Raw genomic sequence first — 21,999 nt, 5'->3', positions numbered from 1 at the left:
AGAGAAAAAAAACTAAAAATTTGGATATTACAAAAAAAAAAGAAACATTTATAATTTTATTTTAATATTTAATGTAGCTTTATAGGGTACAACTAATACTGTTTGGTTAGTGGTACAACTTGCGACATCCCGTAATATCGATATTTATAAATATCGTTGATGACTGTTTAAAACGAACAGAAAATCATCGTTAAGTATAATCGTTGCTGCACGACATTAGCCAATCGTGCACTGGGCTATCGCCACCTCTAATTACTTGTAATTTAATAAAACACACAATAAAATTAAGATGTGCCGCTGAGAAAAACTAAGTGAAATAAACGCCAACCCCTCATTTGGATATTCCTTATATGGGGTGCGTAAATTTAAGAAATACCGAATAAAAGAATAAAATTATATCGAATGACTTCAATCGTTGTTTCGTTGAAAAAATCGATGTTTGGGGCATTGCTTACATCCCTATTCAAAAAGTTTGGCAAGTCATTTATGAAAGTTTGGAGAATTTTTTAAAAATGGAATTGAGTATTTGGAAATATTTACTCTTGCAGTGGGTAAGTTTGTTTTTTTATCTCAGAACGGTTTAATATATGAATTATTTTATTTCTATTATTTGTAGGTCCAAAAATGCAATTTTATAGAAAACATTACTTGCATAGAAGATTCCGATATTGAAGCCTTTTTTAACTTTTACGCGCAGCATGCTCAGGTTAAGCTACCAGCGTCGTCTTCAAATAGAACATTTCACATGGGACAACTCAAAACATTTCTTAGAGGTACATAAAAATTACAAAAATAAATCATTTTGTATTTTATTGATTGTTAATTGCAGATATTTATCCAAACTTTAAGCCGCGTTTGGAGCTTGATGGCCGAATAGTAACAGCAGATTTCATTTATGTATACACACTTCTAATGCACTACACGTGCGTTCAGAGTCCTAGCGAATATTTTCATAATATTTGCAAAAATTTACCAGATAACATTCAGCAGTGCATAGCGACTTTTTTCCAACAGACTATAAAAAATCCAGAAATGACTCGTATTCGCTTGCACGAGACTATTATCAATATCCAATATATAACTGAAAACAATTTTTCGGTCAACTCAAGTTCGTGCAGCCCCCTCAGCCACATATCCGTCCACAATATCAGCGATGGAAATAGCTATTTTTTAAATAGTTATAAGGATTCGCCATCATTCGATAATGATGTGAGTGCGAGTACGAGTACGAGTCCTGTAACGTCAGGGCCAACGAAGCGGGAGCTGATCAGCTTATTAGATCGCAGCCAATGGGCAAATCCTTCGACCTCAAAAACGGAGCTTCTAGAACAGCGTACTCGGGAGCTGTTGGGACTACGTGTAAGAAGCGATAGCGTAACAATGTTCTTAATCCGTAGTATCACCTTTATTCTTGCAGGCACAGTTAGAGACTGAGCGGTATGAGAAGACCGTTCTAGAAGAACAAATCTTAGAAAATCAAATCGAAATTAATTCGCTTAGTAAAGGTATAAAAATATAACAAATTTTTAAATTTTTACTATTTAAATCAAAATTATTTATTTACAAAGAGAACTTGGAGCAAAAGAAGCAATTGGCCAAATTCTCGGCCACACTTCAAAGCAAGCACGACAACGAGGACAATTACCTGCATAGCAATGAACTAGACAGTGTATGTTAAATCCTTACTTGGCGCAGGTAGACGCTCCAGTAGCCGCTACCTATTCAAACCATATGTTAACATTTGGTCACTTATACCTGAATTACAGTTAAAAAGGCAGTTGCTTAAAGATCTTAGCATCAAGGATGCTATCCTTGCTGAGAACAACGATGAGATTTATGAGCTTAAAAGCAAACTTGTCAAAGTTTCTAGCAAGGTATGTACAAAAAACGAATTTCTTGTTTTTAAAGCATGGCTAAAACGTAGTCAATCCTCTTTTTATATTATATAACTTAGTAGAGTATTTGTTAACCTTATATGTCCTCATCGAAAAAATTGTTCTGCTTGTGCTTGTCTTTTTTTTATAAATGATAGAAAAAACGTAAAAAAATGATTGGATTAAAATTAACTTTCAAAGCAATAAAAGGCACTCTAGTCTAGAGTGAGTGAATAGAAAATGCCCTTTAACCAGCGCCGAGTTGACGCAAAAGTAACTTTACCTTCTATATACGTAAGCATGTAAGCTACGTGACTCGTTCTTCTTCCCTTACTCCCTTATTAAGATCAATTTTATAACCTTTTTGTAAGCTTTATAATTTTGTCAGAAATGTGTAATGTATAGAAAGACACATCTTAGACCCTAAAAATTATATAAGATCTAGATCATGCCATCAATAGTACCTTATTTTGAAGGCTATCGTTATTAAAATTTGCGTGCGTCTGTATTTCTGCTGAAGACAGTACATATGGTGAGGTAAGTTTAATCAAGATCGGTCCACTATATCATATATTTATTTATTAGTTTCAACATTGGACTACTTAACTCTTTCATAGAGCTTATTAGGAAGAATCTGTAAAATTATCAAATTTTTGTATGGAACAATTTTCACCTTTCCCTCTTCATCTTTTTAGCTGTCACTTGAATAACCGAAAAATTGGTGCATCTATTCAAAAGTTTTATGTTTTTTATGATATTTTAATGAAATTTGACTTTCATAAGTTTACCTATTCTCCTTTAAAACATCGGACCGCTGTGGCAGCTATATGATATAGTGTCAGAGATCTATATCGGAAAAAGAGTTCTTGTTTTAAAACTTTTTTTCTCAAGATATCTTGACGAAAAACGTGTAATAACGTATTACAAATGCATACAAATTATTAAATATTTGGCGGTCCCAAGATATCTTTATTTTCTATTTAAACACGTTATTTCGTTTCTGGTATGGTATTTACCAAAATTGATAGAAAAAAGTCAGTGCCTTGCGCTATGGTATTTACATGGGTGCTATATTAATGCGTTGAAAATTTCATGAAGATCGGATAATAAAGAATTAAGGGCAGTGTCAAGCAAAATGATAGTCGAGTGTGCGCACGTTTCTATCAAGAGGAGTTAATAATGTTCAGCTCGGGGCTTAGGGTATTTCCTAGTCGGGTACTTCGTATAGATCACTCTAATTTGCTTTAAATAACATTTATAAAGCGTGATTACATTTTAAATTAAAACTATCACTTACCGACTGAATTTTGTCCTTGTGTTTTGATTAGACTGGCAAAAAAAAGATCGCTTCTCCACTCTACCTCTCTCTGATAAATAGTCTAAGGGTGAAAAGAGAAGAAGAACTGCACTTACTAATTATTTACTTGTGTATGTTCATTTTAGAAAGTTAGAAGGCATATTACGTAAACAAGGTGTCTTTTAATCGGGCACGAAAGCAATCTTATTTTGATTTTTTTTTTAATTGCGGATAAAGTCTTTCACTTATGACTCGTTTTACCCGCAGCTTAAAGTTTCGGAGAAGCATGTGCTTGTGTGTATGGACCGAATAAACGACCTAGAACTGCGCTTGGAGAACGCGACACAGGTGTTGACTGAGAAGGCCGATGATATTGCTTGTCTGCAGCGTGACAAATTGGAGCTGCAGGAGTGTCTGCAGGAAACTCGGGCCGAGTTGCATAATGGTCGCGAGGTACTCAACGCCTCCTCTGATTTGTTGGAAACTTCGGACTCAACCTGTAGCTTGAATACAACATCTGAAAATTTGGGCTGCTCCGTTGTAGATAAGCATTTACGTGAGAAGCAACAGGAGAATGACAAACTGCGTCAGCAACTGGCAGTTATCGTAGAGGAAAAATCAAACATGCTGAGGAAACTATTAACAATTGTGCAACCCCATTCCCTAGAGATGTCTTCGTCAACTGAAGATTCCCAACTCATGTGCTTAATTGTGCACAGTATGGACCAATTGTCCGTCCGCTATGAGCAAGAGCTGCAACGTGTGAAGGAACTGCAGGTTCAGGTCAACACACTGAAGCAGCAAAATGTGCAGTGTGAAGAGTTTATTCAAGAACAAATAAGGAACAAGAAAAGCCTAGATCGGATTTTAGGACAGAGTCAGTCAACTCTGCTGGCCACTATTGAAAAGCTGCAGCAACGCGACAATGAATGTGGTCAAAGTATCTATATTAGCCAGGAACTTGAAAAAAAGGATGAGCAACTTGCTCGGGTTGGCTCTGAATTAATTCAACTATGCAGTCAAAAACGTATCCTAGAAGAGCACATCAGTGACGAAAAAGAATGCTCATTTAATCAGCGTCAGAAGTTAAAGGCACAGGAAATGACCATTCAGTCTCAACAATATCAATTGGCTGAGCAGCGTCAGCGGCTAAACGACGCCCAACAGCAACTAGAGTGCTTAATCCACAGGATAAGCGCTAAATTTGACCACGACACAACTTCATCACCTACCAGCGAAAATCGCCTGAAACAGGTGGAAAATATGCTGATATGCTTAATGGACAGAATGCGCAACCAGCATAAGAGAAAGAAGTGTGAAAGTCAACTGTCTGAACGCAGCCCCTCCCAGGCGAGTAGTCAGCTCACGATTATGTCGACTGAAAAGCTTTATGATGAAGAGCATAATGCTGCAAAAACAAATCAATCTCTTAATCCTGAAACTGAAGAAACAACGATACATAATGGAGGTCAAACGCAGCTGAGCCAACAACTGGAAGTCGGGCGGCAATTGCTTTGCAAGCAGAAACAAGATAAGGCGCACGTTGAACAACAACTTAAGGATGCCAATGAGAACCAAAGAAGGTTGGAACACAGATTAAAGGAACAAACGGAGCTGCTTCAAAAAAGAGAGTCTACCAGCCAAGCGCTCCAAGAGCAGATTATAATACAAACACAGCAGTTAGAGAAAAGTCAACAGGAACTTAATGATTCGCAGCGAAGACTAAAAGAGGCACAGCAGCAGTTGCATAAGCAAGACTCACTAATATTACATGTTAACAAATTGGAAAATTTGATAAAAGAAGAACAGCGGAAAAATTTGAGCCTCGAACAGGAGCAAATACAACAGATGGAGCACAAGAGAATTATCGAGAAAGAATTTAAAGCGATTCAATGCACGCTTGCAAAAAGGGAGGAGGAACTGGAGAAGAACAAAGCACAGTTGGACTTAAGTACCAAGCGCTTGGAGAAAATAGCGATAAAACTAGGCGAACAGCAAGCAAATTTATCCAAAACGCAACGCGAAAAAGCTCAGTCCAAACAAACACAGATCGAGCAAGCAGAGATCATAACGGTATTGAAACGTGAGAAGGAAAGTCTGCTGCTGGAATTGCGAAAGAACAAGGAGCGTACAAGCCGATCGGAGGAGAAACAGGCCATTTTGGAACAGCAACGTGTTATGGCGGAGACGGCACGAGTTGCTACTTATGAACGAATGATAAAACTCGAAAGAGAATGTAAGAAAACTAACGTCAATACGATACGCGATCTACAGCTTCAGCTGAAAGATGTTGAGAAGGAAAAAGACAGGCTGTTTCTGGAAGTTGGTGGCCTCAACTTGGAGATTATGCAGCAGCAGAGACGCACAGCAGATTTAAGTGCCCAACTACAACAAGCCAACGAGCACATAGACGCAATGCGTACCTCACTGCAGGTCAAGGAAAACAATAATTACAATGCTCAACAATTGGAGATGATAGAACGTGCATATATGCAGCAGCTAGCGGACGCGCGGCAAGAGCTCAAGGATCAACGTCTTGACATGGAGGGTAAATTAGAAAAGATGAAAACAAAAATGGTAAGTGAACGTTGGGTGCATTGCTTAATCTAGGTATTTGCTTTTTGTTGCCTAACAACACTTTTACTATTTAAAATTGCTTCCATCTTGGCAGGCTAAAAGAATGCCAAAAAAACTATTAAAACGTAAATGTTTCTAGTAGCCGACTAGGAGATAGCCTGAACTCAGCGTCGATCTGCCGTTATAAACATTAAAGCTTTTCTTTCCTTCCTGAATATCTTACCTTAGCGTCCGATTTTCGTGGCATGCTTTGGCTTAAATATATATATATATTTATATATATATATATGAACATTTCTGGCCATAATATGGCATCCAATTGTGTATAGATAGATAGAAGATACCTTGAGTTCCGTGACTCGCCGTTTCTTGATGTTTAGGCAATGGGAAACGAACCGCAGACCAAAGCACAGATTCACATTTCCATTCCGAAAATTGTGACGGGTTTGGTTTGTCTAAAATAGGAGAGACGCAGCACCATATTGTGGCCGCTGATGTTCAGTAGCGGGGAGGTAATCCCTGGAAATCAGGTCAGGATGCTGTTGCGTTGTTTCTGGATGCAAAAGTCTGGCTGCCTCTTATGGCAAAGAGCAGCGGAAGCAGGATTTCCTTTCTTTTGTTCGGTTGTTTCAGACTTTAAGAAGTAGTGTAATTTGTTGCCTGGCCTGTGTATCCATTAAAACGGAAACTGTGTCCCCTTATCTCCATGTGAATGTTTATTCTTCTGTCCAGCTTAACTCTAATTGATTACACAGCAGAGACAGATGCGAGCATATAAAGCCTACGAAACTTTAATTTATGGGGTGTGATGTAGTTCGTGCAGCGATTTAAATACTTTAGTCGACTGTTTTATAGAACCTGTGGCCAGGTCTTGCGTTGAGCTTCCTGTTATCAATCCTCTCGGCAACAAGCGGATCAATCCTCCGCCCAAAGCCAAGCTGTTTGTATCTTAAACCTCTGAAAACATCTATCACTTTGATTGGAAAATAATTGGCTCTTTGACGTCGACCAATGTTGGTAATAAGATCGAAGTCAAAATATACTTTTTGACTTTGTACTTTTTTATTATTAAATGTTCGGGCAGAACTCTTCAATCTTTACAAACAACGCAGATAAGGACAAGTCGGTACAATGTCACACATTCGGAAACTAAACTTGTATCTTCAGCAGCCTTTATAGTTTTAATATCGAGACTTATTGGCTCAGATCTTCGTCCCGATGAATGTAGGTTCCTACAACCTGTCGGACACATTTACACACAAAATTTCCTTTTTTCTCATTTTTAATGAGTATTAATGTATGCATGTATAGAAGGAAGATGAAATACTCTTAGGGACTGCTGCATTGCGTTGGGTTCAGGGTATCTTACAGTCGGGCACTCCCGACTGGATCACTCTTACTTGTTTTGCTTGATCTGATGTGATACGGTTGTTATAGACGGTGTCGATAGGAGTCGTTTATTAGATTTCTGTGTGTTCTGTGTGCTAACCTGAAGCTAGTCTTTGTACTACTATGTAAACAATATCATCAATTTTATTTAGATTGTCATGCTTAGTCTGCTGTCTGCTGCTTAGAACTGTCTTCTGTCTCTCATCTTTTTACACCGTAAATCCATTAAAAATAGGCAAAAGGGGTATAATGTATTTCTGATTTGCTCTGTACACTGGTGTTGATAGTGCTGCTTTAAGAGATCGAGCAAACGTCAGCACAGAGAGTACTACCAGGCGTTACAATGTTTATTTCGTCATTCTACACATACATACGTATACGAATAAACAAATAAGTAGATTCATTTGATTTTAAGCAATGGTATTTAAAGCAAATTTTCTCCGTTTCCTCTTCTCTTCCTACACCACCAACTATATCACTTACTATTACTAAAACTGAAAGTCCAAAACTCTTGTATCGTTAGATTTGCATCAGCTGGGCAAATCTGAGAAGCACACACAAACATATGCAAACGAAAAGTTAACTTCTCCAGAAGGAGCGGAGCATTTGCGTAATGGGCGCTGCACTCTTACCTTTTTAAAATTAATAATTATGTTGATGCTGCTTCTGGGGGCAACCTATAAGATACTCTTAAGCAACAATGTTGTAATTAATTTGAAATCTCGAAAGCCAACTGAGTTTTAGTTGGAAAAGCGCTACTGCCAATTTATTTCAACTTTTACTAGAGTATTTGCGTATTATTTAAGGTTTAATAAATATTTTTTGAGTTACGTGTCTAGTTTATAATTCAAGTGTAAGTAAACGATGCTTAATAAATCCATTTGTCAATATGCCGGTAACGTGACAAGAGGATCTTTGAACTTTACACTCGAATCTCTACTGCAGTAGGTATCTGGATTCACGCTATTGCAGCCCTTTCCAGATTAAATGTTAAAAGAGAAACCATAATAATAATCATCGCGGATGGTCAAGCTGAAATTCAGGGTCTTCTAAGGGTCCTTAGTCAGGATAACCTCAAACCTTGTGGCACACCACTGGAACTGTCTCTAGAAACTCATTGCTTGTTCCCTAGTCGCTCCGGTATCTTTGACAACGAAAAAGTGGATGAGCCCGCAGACCATGCCAGATTTCCCCGTAATTGGGCCAGAGTCTTTCTGTGAAATCCCAGGGTCCTCGTCTAGTCCATGATAGCATCTTATTTATATAAGAAATCTTTTAATCTCTGATCACTCACTATGGATCCAAAAATTTTCGTCCATCTAAGTTAGCCCCACAAAGTCAAATATTATATCCGCATTATGCGTTAACCCTAAACCAGAGGGTTGGCTTTGCATGAAGGCAGATAAAACAATTATGCACATGTCTGTGAACGTGAATCAGTTTGTCTACCCAATTTAGATCGGAGCTTCCTCACCAAGAGGGCATTGCGTTCGCCTGTGTCTTTCCACTCCCACCACTGTCTTTTATGAGATTCCATAATCAATTAATCAGTCAATTAATATTATTGTCGTATTAAAAAGCATACAACGGCAAAGTGGATTATTAACAATGTCATTAACGTTTTCATATAATTTTTCGATTTCTAATTGGATTTTTTTTGCTTAACACGCAATTCTTACCGCTCACTGCTCACCACTAACCCCCACTATGCTATTATATCCCAAAACACACAACCTGACATATAGCGCACATTGTGCACGGCGGAAATGAATCGAATTAAAGAGAAGCATGAGCGCAATGTGGCTAACAATAAGGTTGAACTGGAAAAGCTCACTGTTCAGGTAGGTTGACACACAACTTAACCAATTAAATATATAAACGTATGTGCCTCCAATAGAAACCATCCCAATTTATAATGATTTAAATTTGTGGAATAGTTGTTCAAATTTCATAATTTAAAATAAAAATAGTCTGTACTTTACAGAACACTAAGTATGAAGAACATACGCGAAACTTATCTGCTGAGATTATGCGCCTCAATGAAAAGATTTTAGAGCAACAAAACCAAATTGACATTCTCAGAACCAAGCAGCGGCATTTTCAGGATGATGTCCCTAAAACGACGGCTAATTTTGGCAGCAATCTTCCAATGGAAGATGTGGAGGGTGAGGTATTCAATAACACCAACCTTACAGATCTGAAACTGGGCAGTGTGCCGAACATGACGTACGTTAATTGCTTTTTTATACAATATTATTGCCCGCTAATATTTTATGTTTGTTCCCTTTTGCTCACAAAGCGCTGAAGAACTGCAATATCGCAATTCGTTGCAACCACCGCATTTGAAGAGCGCCTATGCGGTGCAATATGACTTGGGCATCCAAGACGATCTCAGTAAGTATTTATAGTCACGACTGCCAATAAACAGTTTGTACCCTGAACCTATTGCAAATAGGTAACAGGATTATAAACGGTTTGTTCAAATGTATGTAACAGGTAAAGTAAGGCATCCTAATCAGACAGATTAGGTCAAGTCCGATCTTAAAGCCTGTATATGATATAGTCTTTACCACTTCACGTTTTCATGAGTTCGATTGGAACTGATATCAATATTTTTATTTTTTGAGCACATCTCTCAAGCACCTCTCATAAGCATGTGACGTTAAATTTAGTATGTATCCATAATATTCTACTTATGTCATACTTTCATACTTGTCACTCTTGTTCTGTGTTGTGGCTGTTACTTTTCCTGTATAGTTTTATTTCCAATTACTGTAATATCTGTAACCTCCCACAGAGCGGTCCACATAGCCTAGACAGAACGAGTGTATTATTAAGTACTAGGAAACGCAATGGTGTCGATACGGAAATATTACACGAGACTTGTGACAGCATTGGTACTGCAAATGGAACCCACATGAACCAAATGGATCTTTGCATCATGCTCCGCATAGAAACCAGTGGAATAGTTAGTCTAGTTTGGGGACACTGTCTACCACGCGGCGAGGTAAGCAGCTATTCTAGGTCGTCTTTTTTTGTGGTTCTGTTTATAAATTGTACTATTTTGTTGTTTTACATGTAGACCTCTATATATTGTATGTGTAATAAAAACAATTTGTTTCAACTTGCAAATCAGGGCAGAACCTACCGACATTTGGATATCATAAGGAATCATAGTACAATATGCGAAAAGCTTAACAGAAACCAATTCGAATTTGACCTTTATCTTGTAGCCCAAACACACAAACATCATAAACAATGGAAAATGTCTCCAAGTGCGAGCAACGTCATCTCCATCTAAGGCCCATTCTTCGGTGTTATGGTCCGTTATCTTCTCAGCGCCGCCTCAGGGACCGCCAAATCTGGTAACAATCTTGCTGCCAGATTGTAAGAAAGTAAGAAGATTGTTAGTAAAGTAAAAAAAATGTAAGCTAGGTATAAGGAGTGTTTAGTAGATCGGACAAAGAGAAAAGTAATGGGAAACCACCGACCCGGTGGGGGCAAATGTACAGCCTGTCCGCCAAGTTATGCTTCTGCTCATAGCAAACTTATTATACCAAAACCAAATGCAGGTCGCTTTACGCGCTTCATTCCGTTAGCATTATTATTAATTTTTATCTATTGAATAAATAGGTGAATGAATATACCAGTATTAATAAAAATAAATTTAAAAAAATAAATAAATAAAAATAAATTTAAAAAGTAGTTTGTTTACTCTGCCAGGGTCAAACTCGTAACTACACTTAACCGACCGAACCAATTGCCCTCGCCGAACCCCTCACACCTAGCATGGGCAAGGAAATGACTGAATGAAAACGATAAATTAAGGATATTTTTTTTTTGATGAAAATGATAAATAAACTAATAAATGTCAAGTTATATTGATTGTTTATCAAGAGAAACTAAATTTCCACAGATCGTTCCTATGGCAGCTAAGATATAGTGGTCCGTCCAGTTCCGATATATGTACTGCTTGCCACAGAAAGACGGACCTATACCAAGTTTCTTGACTTGCCTTAACGACAGCTGAGAGACTAGTTCGCATAAGCAGATGGTCCGCATAAACAACTCGACTTATGATGCTGATCTACAAATGAAAGATACTTGAGCTGTATATACATATTATATAGTATTCTAGAAGAAAGAGCAGGATTTCGGTATCGATTTGTATTGCTTGGTAATGGAGTACTCCGCGGGTAGGACGTGCGAAATTCAGTCTCTAGCTCTTATAGGATCTGATGTCAACGCGTACATATATACGGACTGGCGGACAAACGGACGGACATGTCTAGATCGACTCGGCATTTGATGCTTATTAAGAAAACATATGCTCTGTGAGGTCGGAGATTCTTCCTTCTGCCTGTTACATACATTTGCATAAATCCATTATACCCATTTTTCTGGCGTAGTTTGATTTTTATAATTTTCCGCACATCAATTTCGCAACAATCTCGTATTTGGGAGTTGCTTTCATAGAGTTGTTGATTGTAGATAGTTGCGTTCGCTGATTTTTTTTTTTGATTGATTCTTTTTTATTCGGACGCAAAAATATAGCCTTTTCTTTTTACATACAACGAATTTTTGTTATCGTTCAGTCTATCTGAACCGGCCCTGCAATTCACTCAATGCGCGCTCCAGACTATTTCGTTTGCAATCTCGCTTAAGTACTCGCCATATCAGCAAACACTTGACACACACACACACACACACACTAGAGTGCAAAAACAATCCCGTTCTTTGCTACTGAGTGGAATATTAAAATTTAGCTTTCAGTCTACTTTGTCGTTTCTCTGAATCTGGAACGCGTTTCGGTGGATTGCGAAAAAAAAGACTAAAAATAAATAAACAGATATGTCTGGAAAATTACCAGTGACCTTTGTCAAAGGCTTCCACAACGAGGAGCAAGTGAAGCGCATGGAGTACCGCAAGTTTGGTAAAACTGGTTTGGAAATCTCCAAAATAGCGTTCGGGGGAGGGGCGCTCTGTGCCAATTATGGGTGTGTTTTTAATGGGAAAAATAACATAGAAACAGAAATGGCAATATGTATGTGTAAATTTGTTTGTTTATGCAGCTTCGACCTGGAGGAGGGCATTAAAACAGTGCACGACGCTTTGAAAGCTGGCATCAACTATATAGACACAGCGCCGTGGTATGGCCAGGGACGCTCGGAGGAAGTGCTTGGTAAAGCGCTAAGGGACGTGCCAAGGGAGGCCTACTACATAGCCACCAAGGTGGCACGCTATGAGCTGGACTACGAACACATGTTTGACTTTAGCGCGCAGAAGACCCGTGAGAGCGTGGAGAAGAGTTTGCAGCTGCTAGGCCTGGACTACGTGGATGTGATACAAATACATGACATCGAATTCGCCGAAAATTTGGAAATTGTGCTCAACGAGACTCTGCCCGCTCTGGAACAGTTGGTAAAAGAGGGCAAGGCCAAGTTTATTGGCCTATCCGCCTATCCAATATCAGTGTTAAAGGAGTTCATTTCTCGCGCCGAGGGCAGATTCGATGTGAGTAGCATTTCCACTCAAGAAGAGCTTTGTGCCTTAGCCAATTTCTGTCTTATTCCTCAGACGGTGCTCACATATGCACGTTATACTCTTGCTGATAATACGCTGCTCGACTATTTGGACTATTTCAAGTCCCAGAATCTGGGCATTATTTGTGCAGCCGCACATTCGCTGGGTCTGCTGACCAATGCCGGGCCGCAGCCCTGGCATCCAGCCAGCGATGAGCAGAAGAAAATAGCACGCAAAGCCGCCGAGCTATGCAAGAAGGAAGGAGTGGAACTGGGAAAACTGGCCATGTACTACACCATTCAACTACGCGATGTGTCCACATTTCTGGTTGGCAACCAAACGCGCCAGTTGCTCCAAATGAATTTGGCTGCCTTTTACGACGGCCTCAGTGCGAAAGAGCAGGAAGTGCTGCAGCATCTCAGAGAAAAGTGAGTGGTGGTCAAGTTGCAGTCGAACTTGCACTTGTACTCGGAAGTTATACGAAATTGTGCAACTCGGATACAATGTTACTATTGCATCACATCCGACTCCGTCGGCAGTCGCCGTCAACAACTGTCCAGACACAGAGACAGAAATACCAACAACTCAAAGTCCCAGTCCGTGCTTGAGTCGGGTCCATGTCGTTGTATATTTATGTGCCCACTCATTGACAATCTTGGCTATCGGTGCAGTAGGCAGCCAGCGACTCTCTCAAGTCTCTCAATCTCCTCGTGCATTGCATGTTGTTGTTGAACTTGTTATAGTTTCGTGCCGCAGTCGAATATGAGTAGTAATTTGCAATTAATGATTATTTTACTCTTTCGCTCTTATTCGCAGCATTTCTTTTTTTTTTTGTTGGCCAATTCAATGATCTCTAATTTTTACATATTTTTTAAACTATTTTAGCATCTTCGTAAAACCTTTCCACTGGGAGGGCAACGAACTGGAACGATATTGGGCTGCACTTAAAAAGAAATAGATCACATTGCGATTTTAATATTTAACGCTTTTGTGTATGCGCTAAATTATTTTTGATGAACCAACCGAAGTCAAATATTATTATTATTATTCATGATGATCCAAATAAAACCTTTACTCATGTACTTTAAAGTGGTTTCATAATTTAAAATTCATATTATAACAACTATTTTACACCCTCTTTACGCTTGTTAAAAATGTATCTTTATCCGTTCTACCTTAAAGTCCTTTCTCCAGTGGTGTCAGCTTTCATTCATTCAACATTTGACCTGCATTTTGAATCCCAGAGGCATGGATTCGACGAAATCTAAAAGTGCTTCTCAACTGAAAGATCCTTGGAAATGCGTTTGAACTCAAGTCAATTAGTTTTAGGCTATAAACATAATTATTTATAATCATTTATAATCGTGAATAGCAGCTGTCAAAGGTCTATCGGCACCTCGAAGCTTCTCTTACATAATAATAATTTAAATACTTATGTTTCGACATTGAAAATGACCGTTATTATCTGAATATATGTAAAGATACTTTGCAATGTGCTGTTATCTTAGAGTGCTGATAACCATTTTAAAGAATTATCAGCTTTACAAATGTATATTAACAATACGATAGCATATATAAAATGACACTAATATTTACATAAACAATTCAAGGACTATAGATTATATGTTGCAATACATTTGAAATCAGTGATATAATCCGATTGCTAAAAAACGGCAAACTCCTGGTGACTCTCCAATTATGTGATTTATCTTGTTATGATCAATTTAAAACAAATCCATTACGTCCAACTGACAAATTGCCTAAGCTTGCGAAAAGGCATTTTTGTTAGTTGCTTAAAAAAGACCAAATATGCAACTTCCACCTTTCGCTGCCATGGTCACCTGCCTGGCTGCCAACAAATGCACTAATTAAGCCTTAATTAACGCAATTGTTTATATATATGTATACCACAAATAAAAATAAAAACGAACCACAACATTTCTTGCTGCATGGAGAACCGTCGATGCGCTTCGCGTTGTACAAAACGGGGAAGTTTAATAACATTTTGAATAATGAATACTCACAACAACAACAACAACTGCAGCAGCAGCCGCAGCAAAAAGTAGCAAAACGAAATGCAATAAATGCACAACAAAAATCCGCATGAAAAGCGGAAATGCTGTGTATGAAGCCGCATTTTGTTTTCCTTAAACTGCGCTTTGCGTTTGTGCCTTGCAACAATTTTCTGCCTCTGCCTAAAAATCATTTTTTTTTTACATACACTTTCGTGTATTCAATGTATGTATGTATGTATGTGCGCACACTCGCCGCCACATTGGTCTATGCCAATAAATATAATCTTATCATTGTAACGGCGCCTGCCCGCCAGCTGATTGACCAGATTCTCTATTGCGCACGCGCTCTTTCTTTTACTCTCGCACTCTTTCTCTTTCTCAACACCAGCTGCCCAAGTCGCGCTTTGAGGCGACTGCGTTTATATGCGCTGCGCCGTCACAGTCGAAGCGTCAGTTTTGCTTAGAGCTTTGAACGATCAGGAGGTGTTTCGTGATAGAGGCCAAATATAAAATCTGTTATACACGTGTATATAACAAAAGTAATAGTCGAGTGCAATATGTTAAAGTTAAAAAATATGCTTCTGATTCTGTTGGGCTGCAATCTGTTGCTAGCCATCCACGCAACTGGAAATAATAATAAACAGCAACAACAGAACCAAGGTAGGCCACGGACATGCTCATGACCGCTGATTCATGCAAGGTGTGGAGAAATTTCAATGGCAAGTTAGGGCGATTCTAGGCAGACCAAAACAAAAGAAACCGGTTTAACAATATGCGTGTACCCGGCGTAGAAGGCCAGAAAGAGTAAACAGAGATGTGCCTAAAGTTGCTTGAACTCAGAGATGAGCATTTACCGTTAAAAAAGGTCGCTTTTTCAAAAAATGAATAATATTTTAAATTGTAAAGTTGTAGTGATTTAGATTACATTAGTTTCAATAATATTAACTGGAATTTGTTATACTCGTTTGTATTGTAAATTGAACAAAAAAAAAGAATATTTGTTTTTTAAGCTTCACACCTTGTGCTAATTTAATAATTTGTTTTATCCTTGTTAGTCAAATCCTACGACTTAAAGTATTTCACAAACTTTTGCAGAAACCTGGGAGCAAGACCTGTCGGACACTTTTAAGATCGAGGGCAGCGATCAGGGTATACAAAAGGTTAATCTGAAGTGCGGTGCCAATTCGATGAACGTCATGTTGGAGACTGAGAAACCATTTACTGGTGTTATGTACACACGTGGTAGCTTCTACAAGCAAACGGCCCCGTGTTTCATGAAGCCCACCTCGAACCAGGGTACACGCACATTGGAGATGAACTTTCAGCTAGACCAGTGCCAGACTCTCAAGGATGGTGAGCTTTATACGAACATTGTGGTTATACAAAACGATCCGGAGCTCATAACCCCTGGCGACTCGGCTTTCTCGCTGGAATGTGATTTCCGTCAACCACGCAGTCTGGATGTTGAAGCGAGCATGCAGGCTAGGGACAGGTAAGCTAAAGTGAAATAATAATATCAATAAAAATACTATTTAATGCTAGTACAAAAAATGAGTAAACATATATACATGGATGTATACGATCTAAACTTAGAAATCCACAAAAATTGCGCGGAGCACGCGGTGGAACCCGCCAACGTCAATAGAACTTTACCCTATGACTACCCATTAAGTTCTTCAACTATATTCACTTTGAATAGCTGTACTTAAGGTACAAATTCAAACTTGAAATTTTTGCCTTTGCACGTTATCTAAAAAAATAACCCTCTTAGTATATGTGGCCTAACTAACTCACAAACACAGAACACAACATAACCACATTAGATACATGCATACATTCCACAGAGTTGCGACCAAATCCAAAATAACACTCACTAGTCCTGATCCCGCGGCACCAATGGACAATCTACACAATTCGGTGTTTAGCAACAGTGATACAGTAGAATACATACCAAAGTTTTCCAAACCAAATGAAACCATACGCCTGGGCACGGTTGAGGAAGTGACTCTACCGCTGACTCATCAAAGAGATGAGCTTTAAATATAGCAAACACTACCACCACAAACAATACAAAAACATGTCACAAATAAATAATTAAAACTACAGGTGAGACACCAACACACGCTTTTTGTTCTTTTAATTGTTAATATTGTTACGATGCTGCTGCAATTTTACATTATTTCAGTAACTTGATTAATTGATCAATAAATTTTCACAGGAAAAACGTTCAGAATTCCACACTGGCGGCCTAAATGCAACCGGACATTATTATTCATTTAAATGCTCTTTTTAAAATCTTTATCCTGTGATATTTTTTAAGTTTGGGTTTAATAAAAAAACAAAAGTCAAAAAAAAATGTATGGTCTTGAATCTGGCGCGCTCAAAGTAGAGTTGTTTTTTTAGAACACAAAACAGCTGTTATTTCTTTCGCAAAATCTGGCATCGCCATCGTGATTCTGTTGGTCTGGCAGGCCTTGGCAAATAAAAATGTACAATTAAATTTGCAGTTTTTGTCAGAAAAGAAAATTGTTAAGGCTTCAAGAAGCGCTATAATTCAGCTAGGTGCATTTCCAGACGATAAAAATCAAGTGTTAGCTGGTTTCAGGCATATGCACAGCCCACACATATACAAATAATAGCAACTCAGACTAATTGCTCATCATCTGTTGTGGTTTTCGTTATCGTTGCACATCTTGAGTTGCACAAAGAACGTCAATAATCTGTAATTTAATTAAAAGTCAGCAATTGCAACGCATTTAATGTTCTAAAATGGATTATCGTGTTTTTCTAACACTGTTGTTCGTATTGAGCGGCACGATAAATGTTTTATTAATCAAGTAAGTGAACTGAAAGTAAAAACTGCGCATATTTCTAAAATTAATTTTTGGAAAATAAATTGCAGATGGACGAGCATTCAATTAGTGGAGGGCAGCGATGAAAAGTTGCATCGTTTTCAGCATCCTGTGTTCTTAACACTGCTCATGTTCGTGGGCGAATTTCTTTGCTTTGGAGTGTACAAGGTGGTTTATGCGCTAATGAGTCGACGCGGGGTAAGTAGAAAGCCAAATAGAATATACATTAATTTAAAAATGGTTTCGATTTATGTCTCAACCAGCTTAGCACAGATCAAAACCTCGTTTTGACCAGCGGCAGCAATGAGTTTCATCCGTTCAGCATGTTGTTGCCGTCATTTCTGCGTACAATTGCATCAATTTTGCTGTTTACTGGCTTGTACTTGACTTATGCTACAAGCTTTCAAATGATAAGGGGTGCGTTTATCAACAATCGTATTTGCTGGCTCTCAGCACTTCAGTATCTTGTCTCTTGCAGGCGTTGCACTGATCTTTGTGGGCCTGTTCAGCACCATGTACTTGAACCAAACGTTGACAACACGCCACTGGCTAGCCATTTTCACAATGACCTGCGGCATCGTGGACATATTGGCCTTGGATGTGCAGCGGGTGGAATACGATAATCAAACGGTACCGCATACGGATCACAACACTATTTTGACAGGCGACTTATTGGTAATAATTGCTGAGGTGCTGCAGGCCTTTCAGTATGTGTACGAGGAGAAGCACTTGAAGGCCTCCGATATGGTGCCCATCCAAGCTGCTGGCTGGCAGGGACTTTTTGGAATAATTATCACAATCTTGTCAGCGATTTGCCTAAACTTTGTTCCTAGTGTTGTGCCCTTCAATGATAGCTCGCGTGGTGTCTTTGATGATCTAGGTGACCTTATTCCGCAGCTACGTGGCAACACAATGTTAATCCTTGCACTTATCGGCTTTTCATGCTCCTGTGCCATTTACAACTGTGTGGGACTCTCGATCGCAAAGTTCTCATCTAGTGCTAATCGTCTGCTCGCTGATGGAATACGAGTCTACCTCATTTGGGCGTTTGTCATCTTTGCCGAGTGGGAAATTATGAATCTAATTACAATTATGGGTCTTCTCATACTACAAATGGGTATCGTCATGTACCGGCAGGCCATCTTTCTTGAATGGTATCGCGCCTTACTGGGTCGCTGGCAGCGCAGTCGTTATATGGACTTGAGCGCCAATGCTGGGCCCACGCCAAGCACCCAACCAGCGGATGTTATATAAAGTGTGGTAGTGACAAAGTTTTGAATTTATTGTGATAAGAGAAGCGGGCTGATATATAACTATCCAGTTTTGGGATGCATCATTTAAATTTACTTATCAACTGAAAATAATACGAATAAATACCTTCATGCGTTAATTAAACTTAAGTGTATTTTGTTTCTTAAATTTATGCAGAAATTATTTACAATTAATATTAACGCAACATACATATATACGCTAATTATCTTACCTTTATGATGTGTTCCTTTCTAAAGTAATTAATGGGCCTATAAAATAAGTTTTTGTCTCTGTACACTTTATACTTTTGACGTGATTTTGTTATTACGAAAATTTTAAATTTTAGAACTCTGGAAAGTGAAAAAACAATCCGGTATATAGAAGATATAGCCCTGATATAGTATTGTCAAACATCGATTTTTCAAACAAGACCCTAATTTTCAATTCGCCGTAAAAACGTACTAACCACAATAAATTTCCATTGCATTGAAATAAGAGATGAATGGCAAGCATTTCTCAGACAGACTTCTTTTGTTCAATGCCCAGAATACGTTCGCCTATACCCATAAAGTAGACCATCTGAGCTATTCCAAAAAGTGGAGCAATTACAATCATTCGACACAGCCCACCCTTGAAGAATGCCTTAGGTCCTTCGTACTTCAATGTTTTGCTAGGTGTAGGGTAATGTATTAGTGTTTTCTAATCAGAAAAGTTCGTATGATGCCTAAACCTACTTGATACAGTCGAAAATGCCATCAAATTCCTTTTCGCCATCCGCCTTTTTAATGGCTTGCAAGCGTGTCTTAATCACATCTAGGGGCGTGACCGCAAAAGCAGCTGACATTCCCGACACCAACCCAGAGATAAGGGACCACCAAAAGACGGCTTCGCCTGAGGGGCCCGGCTTTCGGGGTCCACTGTTATTCAAAAAGGCAAAGAATGGAAAGTAGATGACCGAGAAAGTAATGTCTCGCGCGCCAGTGGCCCGGACGCCCTTGTATAAGCCGAAGATGCCATTATCTTTTACAAGCTGCTTGGTAATAGACCAAGCAGTCACCTTTTTTAAATCATGCCCACCCACACGTCCGGCATCCTGCAACTGAATCTTTAAAAGCTCCATAGGCGTAGTCACAATAATTTGAAATGCACCAGCTAAACCTCCGGCCAGACATTGCATGAGCAGTGTTAGTTTTCCGTCCGGAGTAGCCAGGTGATAGCGAAAATAATCGTTAGCGGTCAGTTTGATTCCCTTCTCAGGGGTGATCAATAATATGTTTACGGCTGAGCCGCGGTACATGCCAAAGTAACCCTCCGCCGCGTAAATCTTGCGGAAGCAATCGAACCTGGTGAAAATTATAAATGATAAGCACAAGAGACCAATTTTCGATTGGCACTAATGCTTACATCACTTACATGCTAGTGTACATGCGTTCACCATTGGGACCGATTTGTTGATTTTGCAGTCGCGTCTTCACCAAATCCAACGGAAATACACATGTCACACCGATGATGCCCGCAATGCCGCCGTTAATGACTCTGGGCAGGACGCTGTTGGAAATTTGGTTACCCATTCGATGTAGTCTATCTGAATCTGACCAAAAGCTTACGCAAAGCTCATATTCTTCTTTTCAGTTGCCATTAAATCACACGAAATTTTTAACTTCTAAATTTACAAAAAAAAATTACCCTTTACATTAAAATAAGAACTTAAAGCTATAGCCCAAATTTTTACCAAGACTTAAAACATTATGGGTAGAGCCTATATGTCCAGAGATACTATGCCTACTATTTTTCGTAGTAGCTGTGCGCTTGAAGTCTATGAATGAAGAACTGAAAATTGAAATCAACGTTTTTCACTCATTTAAGTTTTGTGGAACCTTGAAGTCGATGTCGGATGGTAATAAAAAATCTGCATATTATACCCTTCTCCATATTTTCATAGTTGCAGGTGGAGTCGCTGAGAAAAGTATTTTCAAAATAGGGTGAATTTTTCCAAAAGTGTAAAACACCTCGAAGTTAACTTTTCATACAAGGACCATCACAAAACTACAGTCAAAATTTCTTCTTCCTAACTCTGACGGATTGGGCTATGGATTGATCAAAAAGACAATGACAATATAAATAGAGAAACTAAAGACAATTTTGAATATTTTCAAAAATAAATAAAGTAAAAGTAAAAAAGTCCCTTAAGATTCGGCTTGAAAAACGGGTGTATAAAATCAGATCGGCCCCAAGCCTACTTGTAAAGTTTTTATTTATCTAAATTCATTTAGGAAGAACTTCACCCTTTTCGAAAAATCATCCTCAATCTACCATAAAAAACGGTTTTAGTCAACATTTCTGGCACTGTCATAACCCACCAAAGATGTGAGATATGTAGATTGTGGAAACAGGCGCGGACAGGTTTGAGGAGCTTACCCGAATTTCGAATCTCTGGCTTTGTTTCGGGAAATTAACTGTCAAGCATATATTCACTTAAGGAACAGACTACTAATAGATAAATACAGCCAAAATTTTGACGGTATTTCGAGATTTTAAATTTTAAAAAATATTAGGTCACAACTATAATCTTCATGTATTACGTCGTCCCCCTATGCAAACAAGTATTACATAAAAAATTATTGTTAAATTATTTATTACATTATACAAATAAATTATGCACATTGTTGTAGTCGAAAAAATTATACAAATTTTAAATTATAACAAAATTAAGTTATGCAGACTACTTTTGTTCAATACCCAGAATACTTTCGCTCATACCCATAAAGTAGACCAATTGAGCTATTCCCAAAAGTGGAGCAACTACAATCATTCGACACAGTCTGCCCTTGAATAGTGCCTAAAGTCCTTTGTACTTTAATGTTTTGCAAGGATTTAAAATGCACCAGCTAAACCTCCAGCCAGACATTGCATAAGCAGTGTTAGTTTTTCATCCGGAGTACCCAGGTGATAACGAAAATAATGGTTAGCGGTCAGTTTGATTCCTTTCTCAGAGGTGATCGCCGCGTAAATTTTGCGGAAGCAATCGAACCTATTTAAAATTATAAATGATAAGCACAAGAGACCAATATTTGATTGGCACTAATGCTTACATCACTTACATGCTAGTGTACATGCGTTCACCATTGGGACCGATTTGTTGATTTTACAGTCTCGTCTTCATCAAATTCAACGGAAGGACATATGTCACACCATCGATGCCCGCAATACCCACGTAATTT

At 38.6% G+C, this 21,999-nt stretch overlaps 5 protein-coding genes across 19 annotated transcripts; 4 read left to right on the top strand and 1 right to left on the bottom strand.

The window, feature by feature from the left end:
• Positions 1-354: 354 nt before the first annotated feature.
• Positions 355-10,800, top strand: LOC6630895 (putative leucine-rich repeat-containing protein DDB_G0290503). 7 transcript variants are annotated; one of them, XM_070206850.1, is made up of 11 exons: positions 411-551; positions 617-773; positions 830-1,359; positions 1,418-1,505; positions 1,569-1,669; positions 1,767-1,874; positions 3,439-5,748; positions 8,883-8,978; positions 9,122-9,363; positions 9,437-9,531; positions 10,371-10,797. In XM_070206850.1, exons 1-11 carry the CDS (start codon positions 513-515, stop codon positions 10,436-10,438), a joined length of 3,834 nt encoding a protein of 1,277 aa, XP_070062951.1. In that variant the 5' UTR covers positions 411-512; the 3' UTR covers positions 10,439-10,797. The 7 variants fall into 7 exon arrangements, with proteins under 7 accessions (XP_070062955.1, XP_032294547.1, XP_015027378.1 ...); XM_070206851.1 differs by lacking the exon at positions 10,371-10,797 and adding an exon at positions 9,935-9,967 and having other exon boundaries at positions 412-551; XM_070206852.1 differs by having other exon boundaries at positions 465-547.
• A 1,112-nt stretch (positions 10,801-11,912) lies between these two features.
• Positions 11,913-13,742, top strand: LOC116651718 (uncharacterized). Its single transcript, XM_032438674.2, has 4 exons — positions 11,913-12,134; positions 12,210-12,651; positions 12,715-13,088; positions 13,546-13,742. The coding sequence occupies exons 1-4, from the start codon at positions 11,989-11,991 to the stop codon at positions 13,616-13,618; spliced, it is 1,035 nt and encodes a 344-aa protein (XP_032294565.1). The 5' UTR covers positions 11,913-11,988; the 3' UTR covers positions 13,619-13,742.
• A 1,375-nt stretch (positions 13,743-15,117) lies between these two features.
• Positions 15,118-17,031, top strand: LOC116651719 (uncharacterized). Of its 6 annotated transcripts, none has more exons than XR_004304748.2 (4): positions 15,118-15,335; positions 15,771-16,167; positions 16,520-16,781; positions 16,894-17,031. XR_004304748.2 is itself a non-coding variant. In XM_070206859.1 (3 exons), the coding sequence occupies exons 1-3, from the start codon at positions 15,233-15,235 to the stop codon at positions 16,925-16,927; spliced, it is 534 nt and encodes a 177-aa protein (XP_070062960.1). In that variant the 5' UTR covers positions 15,118-15,232; the 3' UTR covers positions 16,928-17,031. The 6 variants fall into 6 exon arrangements, 3 of the variants coding, with proteins under 3 accessions (XP_070062960.1, XP_032294577.1, XP_070062961.1); XR_011416063.1 differs by having other exon boundaries at positions 16,861-17,031; XR_011416064.1 differs by lacking the exon at positions 16,520-16,781 and adding an exon at positions 16,269-16,385 and having other exon boundaries at positions 15,119-15,335.
• Positions 17,032-17,137: 106 nt separating this feature from the next.
• LOC116651717 (solute carrier family 35 member F6-like) lies at positions 17,138-18,922 on the top strand. Its single transcript, XM_032438671.2, has 4 exons — positions 17,138-17,512; positions 17,578-17,725; positions 17,791-17,944; positions 18,006-18,922. Exons 1-4 carry the CDS (start codon positions 17,445-17,447, stop codon positions 18,779-18,781), a joined length of 1,146 nt encoding a protein of 381 aa, XP_032294562.1. The 5' UTR covers positions 17,138-17,444; the 3' UTR covers positions 18,782-18,922.
• LOC116649763 (mitochondrial glutamate carrier 1-like) lies at positions 18,195-20,857 on the bottom strand. Of its 4 annotated transcripts, none has more exons than XR_011416061.1 (5): positions 20,386-20,856; positions 20,192-20,326; positions 19,513-20,121; positions 19,245-19,448; positions 18,195-18,881 (listed from the first exon to the last, which is right to left on the bottom strand). XR_011416061.1 is itself a non-coding variant. In XM_070206855.1 (5 exons), exons 2-5 carry the CDS (start codon positions 20,415-20,417, stop codon positions 19,295-19,297), a joined length of 930 nt encoding a protein of 309 aa, XP_070062956.1. In that variant the 5' UTR covers positions 20,418-20,441; positions 20,511-20,529; the 3' UTR covers positions 19,077-19,294. The 4 variants fall into 4 exon arrangements, 2 of the variants coding, with proteins under 2 accessions (XP_070062956.1, XP_070062957.1); XR_011416062.1 differs by lacking the exon at positions 18,195-18,881 and adding an exon at positions 19,077-19,128 and having other exon boundaries at positions 20,386-20,857; XM_070206855.1 differs by lacking the exon at positions 18,195-18,881 and having other exon boundaries at positions 19,077-19,448; positions 20,386-20,441; positions 20,511-20,529.
• Between the last annotated feature and the right edge of the window lie 1,142 nt (positions 20,858-21,999).

This window comes from Drosophila virilis, chromosome 2, assembly GCF_030788295.1.
Source record: "Drosophila virilis strain 15010-1051.87 chromosome 2, Dvir_AGI_RSII-ME, whole genome shotgun sequence".
NCBI lineage: Eukaryota > Metazoa > Arthropoda > Insecta > Diptera > Drosophilidae > Drosophila > Drosophila virilis.
Note: the sequence above shows the minus strand (reverse complement) of the source record. Positions and strands in the feature narration are given on the sequence as shown.